Below are 6,045 nucleotides of genomic sequence, written 5' to 3'. Positions count from 1 at the left end.
GAAGGAAATCACTTCTCCTCTGATCCTTTTTGAAAAGTAAAAGGGCGGAGAGGAGGGGTGATATTTACACTAAAATATTAACAGAAGTCTTATCAAATTGCCTCAAAGAGAATGGATGGTACCTCTCCCGCTTTCTACCCAAAGTGAGCCCCTTAATCCTCTAACTCCTGCATGAAAGGGCTTACTTAATATCTTACCTCCTGCAGGACCATTATGTTTACAAAAGAATTCTTGCGTAAACAGTATGTGCAACTGATGGAATTCTAGGCACAGCAACAAGGCAGCAAAATCTGGGCAAATTACATCCTATAGACTGTATTCATGATAACTTACAAACTAGCAATCTGAGTACCCTACTTCTCAAACAGAACTACACCCCAAATACACTATACATTTACATTTTTTGTTTGAGCATATAATTTGTAATATAAACATATATTAGTTCAGAAATAAAAGCCAAAATACAGTAGTATCAAGTTTAAATCAAAGTATGAAGTATTTCTGAAAACGGAAAAATGAAAGCAAGGTCCCAAAAGAACAAGTCTTTGGGGAGTGGGCAGGGAGGAAGGTCTCTGAACAGAATCACTCCCCTGGCAGTATCCCACCACTTCCCAGATTGTATTCCACTCTGGCTCACACTATGCCCTGCACTGGCTTCTGAATGTAGACTTGTGAAGCGGCAACTACTAGGGTAACAGTAATTTGGAATAGCGCACATTTACACACTGACATCAGATATATAAGAGCCCTTATAAATGAGCTCAGGATATGCAAATGATATTTCACAAAGAGGAAATGCAAATGCACAAAAACACTTCAGGACGTGTACAGGCTTGCTGACTGCAAGTTAAAACTAACTCCGTGTATCACAGTGCATCTATTAACGCAGTAAAACATTTATATAAATGCTCATAAAATACAAAATAATGTTTGTTAAATAATTATATAGTATTATAATCTAATAACATATTGGAGATGAAAGAGAGATGATCATTTATCTTGGTACTGTAGAAGGATAGAGCGTTCCAGAAAGCCAAAAAATATTACTAGGTACTGACCCAACCTAGTGATTCCATTCTAAAGACTTTGTCATACATGTTTTGTGTACAACAGTAAGAGCCTGAAAGTAACTTTAATGGTCAACCTTCAGAGCACGTTTTACTGATAGATCAACATTAGGTCACTCCTAATGATCATTAAGTAACATTATACACCTGCTCTGCCAATACAATAGCCACTATTCATGTGCAGCTAGTTGAGTAAAATTGAATTTAAAATTCAGTTCCTCAAACTAGCCACATTTCAAGTGCTCACCTAGCTATACGGGGTGGGCAAAAGTAGGTTTGCAGGTGTTTGTATGGAAAATAACTAATATAAGAATGAACTCATAACTGTAAAAAACCTACTTTTGCCCACCCTGTATATGGCTAATGACTATTATATTGGATACTACAGCAAACATTTCCATTATCCCCAAAAGTTCTGTTGGATAGTGCTGAACTGCATCTCCTCCTGCCACATACACCCATTTATCTAGAAACACCTCCTTAACCGTCAGGCCGTGGCCTGAGCCTCGGCTAGTATTTGAAGCTTCCTCTGATTTACCCAGGAAATTTAGGTATACTTTCCCAGCGTTTCATCAACACCTTGAAAACGCCAATACAAAAACTGCATCACATATAATCATACCCTTTTCCCCTTTACAATCCTGTAAGCTTTTTGAAAGAGGAACCAATTTTTATCCGGGTTTTGAACTGTTCTGGAACATACGTATAGGACCTTCATATCCTGTCATATACTAAGAACATTGCTAAAGACAACACAGATGTACACTATGACGACACGTGGAAAGAAAAACTTGGGTAGGTTGGCAGGCTCACAAGTGATTTTTAAAAAACTACTAATTCTTTACCTCTCTCAGTACTTAACACAAGGAGCCTCCTTCACAGAAGGTGTTCAGTAAATATTTGTGGAATAGTTTCTGTATTTTAAAAAAAGACACCAAGAGTGAACGTAATGTACACTATGGACTCTGGGTGATAATGATGTGTTAATGTAGGTTCAGCAATTGTAACAAATGTATCGCTCTGGTGGGGGATGCTGATAAAAGGGGGAGGTTATACATGTTTGGGGCCAGGGGGTACATGAAAAACCTTTGTGCCTTCCACTCAATTGTGCCGTGAACTTTGAACTGCTCTAAAAAAAAAAGCCCAGCCTATGAAAAAAAATGATAAATTAGAAATCAAATTTAGCTTATTATATTAAAAGCATGTTTACATGTTAGACCCAAATATTTTATTCAATAATAATACATATCATATAGATTTATAATAAATTTTGAAAATGAAATCTCAAATTTCTAACCCAAATAAGACTTGTTTCCAGTGCATAGAAAGTTTGACTGAAATAATCCCAGGTGCAGTGCTTTGGTTGCCATCAATATACTAACCCAACTTCCACACTTTACTAATTAAGCACTTACCTATGCAAAGCACTGTGGCCACAATGGTAAACAAGACAGTTTCTGCCCTAGCAATATTTTTTTCCAAATAAGAACTTTATCTGCAAGGTAAGTCTTCAAATCCATCAACAATAGATATCCCAAAATGGCAAAAACAAGCTTCTTTCATTATCCCTATTTTCCAAATAATTTTTTAAAAATCCTATTAACCATTTGAGAAAGTAGTACATGACCTGGTTTAAAACAAAAAGTTAATGCCTCATTTACTTGGCATCCTAGGGAAAGCTGGTGTTCCACATAAATGAATTTTCCAGATAACTGACACTTGTCCATTTAATATCAACACTTAAATTGTTTGGCATGGAGAGCATTTTTAAAAAACAGCACAAATCTTTAAACTTTAAAAAATAGGCTCTGTTTATATTGTTCTAATAACTGTGCTGTACAACAGGCAAGCCCCTAAACTATATGTCCCCAGGGTGCCTTTGTAAAAGGTGAGGCTATGAGGAGTTTTTCTTCAGATCCCACTGCCTTCTGGTGTGTCAGCTGTCAACTCTGTCCTATCAGTGTGAACCTGACTCAGCCTCCCAGCCCCCTTTCAATTTTGCTGCTACTTAGAAAACAAGTTTGTCAAAATGTTGCCTAAAACACAGCCTTTGAGAAGTTCGACAAATCTATTTTGGTTGCTCAGAGTCTTTTATGTCCTGAATCTGCTAAAATCTAGTTACAAGTTCCAAACCAAGTTTTGGATAAATAAGTCACTCCTATATCTTGCCAGGTTCGATTCCGGTCAAGGGCATGTACCTGGGTTGCGGGCACATCCCCAGTGGGAGATGTGCAGGAGGCAGCTGATCGATGTTTCTCTCTCATCGATGTTTCTAACTATCTCTCTCCCTTCCTCTCTGTAAAAAATCAATAAAATATATTAAAAAAAAAAAAAGAAAAACCCTACTACAAAAAACTCCTACTTAGTCCTAAACACACACACACACACACACAACACAGATTTTTTTTTAAGTCTTTTAAGTGAAACTACACACCACCTAATTTTTTTTAATATCTGTGGGTTCTTTAGACTTAGAAACTGAAGATTCCAGGGTAAAGAAAGCTTTTAACTAAATATTTATTTTATAGAGCTCTGAATAAGATCCCAACATTTTCTTTTTTTTCCTATTACGAATTCCATCTAGCTAAAGACATCACCACCAATATATGCTTTTAGTATTAAGTGATACTCTCAGTCTTGGTAATGATAAGCATACCCATTTCAGCATCATAGTAAGTTTACCATCATCATTTTAATGTTGAGCAACATTAGGAAAGTGTTAATTCAGGAAAATTTCTGTCCAAATTTTCAGAAGTTCCAAGGGTATAGAAATTTTTCTTCAAGTTTTAAGAGTGGGTAAAATATGGTGTGACTCTACATAATCTGCTTTATCTGCCACAATCATATTTTTTACATTCCATTACCCATTAAAACCTAAGGCTGGGAAATGAATCAAGGAGTGCAACTTAAAACTGGTCTCTACGGATTAATTAAGACATCAGGTAAAACCCCTGGCATCAGCCTTACTTGTTTTAATTCCCATGAAATCTCTCTTCTCATTCACATTCTCCTCAGGGAGCATAAGTTAACTACTCATATTTTAGATTTTATAATTGATTAATTATTGCCTTTATTATTTAGATTGAACCGGAAATGGGTATTTGTCATGTGCCTGCTGATCTGAGAAAGTAAAATATTTAGAAGTGAAAAAAGTTACTAACATTTAAAATCTTCAATTACTGCCATTAAAAACCTTTTTCAACAGTGCATTAACATCTCTTCAACATTCATTTTGCAACCTAAAAATGCTTTAAACAGTACTATAAAGGGAAATCCTGACCCAACTCTCAAAATAACAATGTGGTGGTATCTAAAATGTCACTTAATATCATCGTAGTTTTTACAAGTTGGCTCTGACCTCATGAGTATATCACCTTGACCTATGAAATAAAAACAATTCAGAGAAAAACCCAAATATAGGCTCTTGCTCTCTCTAAAAGCCATTTAGGCAAAGAAACGAATGACAAATATTTACTGAGCACACCTGTTATAAGCAATATCTCTACCAGGTGCTCCACACTACCAGTTTAAACACACATCCCGCTCGAAATATATACAATATAATTAGAGGGAGAAAAGATATTAAAATATATTAATATGAACCAATAGAAAAGTAAATATATATTTTTTATTAAAAAGTGATCATGAACATGTAACGTTCTGGCAGCAGAAATGCAGGGCACTAAAATCAAATTTCAAGAAAATTCTTTTGGCTTCCCTCTTTGAAATCTGGCAATCAAAATTAAAAATCAGCAAGAACTAAGAAGTGGGCCAACAGGATCACCACAGCAAAAAAAAAAACACAACAACCCGAAATCCTCAGGAGCAACTGGTTTGGGACCATTCAAAACAAAGTTTTTCTGTGAGTGCTCATCAATAGCCTCTCTCCTAAAATCTCCTTATTAAATTAAAAACAACGCTGATTCCTGGCTCTCAACTTTGCGGTAACCGAAGCTTCATGGAAACGCTCTCGCTTCTCCGATCCCGCTTAGGGGTCCAGCTACACTCGGGAGCCTGGAGAGCAGAGCAGGGAGCCGGTCTATTGTTCTGAGCACCGCAGGTTCATCTGCGCACCACGGGGCGCGCGGGAGCGGGGCGGGCGAGGCGCGAACCCGGCACAGGTGTGTGTGTTTGCGTGTGAAAGGGGGGCACAGGTGTGCAGGGGGGCACAGGTGTGCAGGGCCACAACTAAGGAAGACAGGCCCAACTTCCAGACCGAGACCTCGAGCAAGGGAGGGACACAAAGTCATTTCTCTAACCCTCTGATCAGGGGTGTGGAAGTGGGGACCGGGGAGGGGCTGAAGGGCTCCCGGAGCCCACCTGCCTGGAGGCCGAGCACTGAGAGTGGACAGTCCCGAGGATCAAAGGAAGGGCTCCCCCATCCAAGGGCCAGCCTGGAAAGCCCCAAACAATGAGCAACGCCGGGTCTGGGGGAACGGCGAGGGCTGCGGGTGTCACGGAGGTGAAGCCGGGTGGGAAGAGAGAAACAAAGAGAGGAAGAAGCCCCCCGAGAGTGCGCCCCCCACAGCGACGGCAGTTTACCTGGGAGAGCTGCCGCGGATTGGGGCAGCCGAAGAGCGCGGAGCTGGAGCTGAAGCTGATGGCTCCTCGGCGGCTGAGGACGTGCTGGGGGACCGGCCTGTCCAGGGGCAGCACCGGCAGCTGGTAACATACTTCCATTGAACACGCCCGCCCTGCCCCGGCCGCCGGCCCCTGCGCTCGGAAGGGGCCGCGGCTGCGGGCACCGGGCCGCGGCGTGTGAGGTGGGCGGTGGCGGACCCCGGTTGGGAAAGCCGCTTTTCATTCCTTCCGCCACCCGAACGCTGCGCCCCGGGCCACCAGCGGAAAAGCGCTTCGCGTCCGCGGCGACAGTTACCAGGATCCCGCGCGCGCCCGGCTCCGCGTTGCCGGCGGGGGGTAGCCCGGGCCAAGTCGGAGGGGGAACCCCCGCCTCCCCGGGGTTTTGACGCCCACAGAA

General features: G+C 41.3%; 1 protein-coding gene across 10 annotated transcripts in view; it reads right to left on the bottom strand.

Moving 5' to 3' along the window:
• Positions 1 to 5,835, bottom strand: part of PDE7A (phosphodiesterase 7A) — a 101,470-nt gene extending 95,635 nt beyond the window's left edge. For 6 of the 10 annotated variants that reach the window (XM_014457485.2, XM_023755471.1, XM_023755473.1 and 3 more), the window contains exon 1: positions 5,610 to 5,835. In XM_014457485.2, coding sequence (XP_014312971.1) covers positions 5,610 to 5,747 — 138 coding nt within the window. In that variant the 5' untranslated portion in view covers positions 5,748 to 5,835. The remainder of the gene's footprint in view (positions 1 to 5,609) is intronic. The other 4 variants (XM_014457487.2, XM_023755476.1, XM_023755472.1 and 1 more) reach the window with 1 other exon arrangement.
• Positions 5,836 to 6,045: the final 210 nt, after the last annotated feature.

The sequence above is a fragment of the Myotis lucifugus genome, unplaced genomic scaffold (assembly GCF_000147115.1).
Source record: "Myotis lucifugus unplaced genomic scaffold, Myoluc2.0 scaffold_77, whole genome shotgun sequence".
NCBI classification, from domain to species: Eukaryota; Metazoa; Chordata; class Mammalia; order Chiroptera; family Vespertilionidae; genus Myotis; species Myotis lucifugus.
This window is presented reverse-complemented; position numbering and strand designations above follow the sequence as displayed.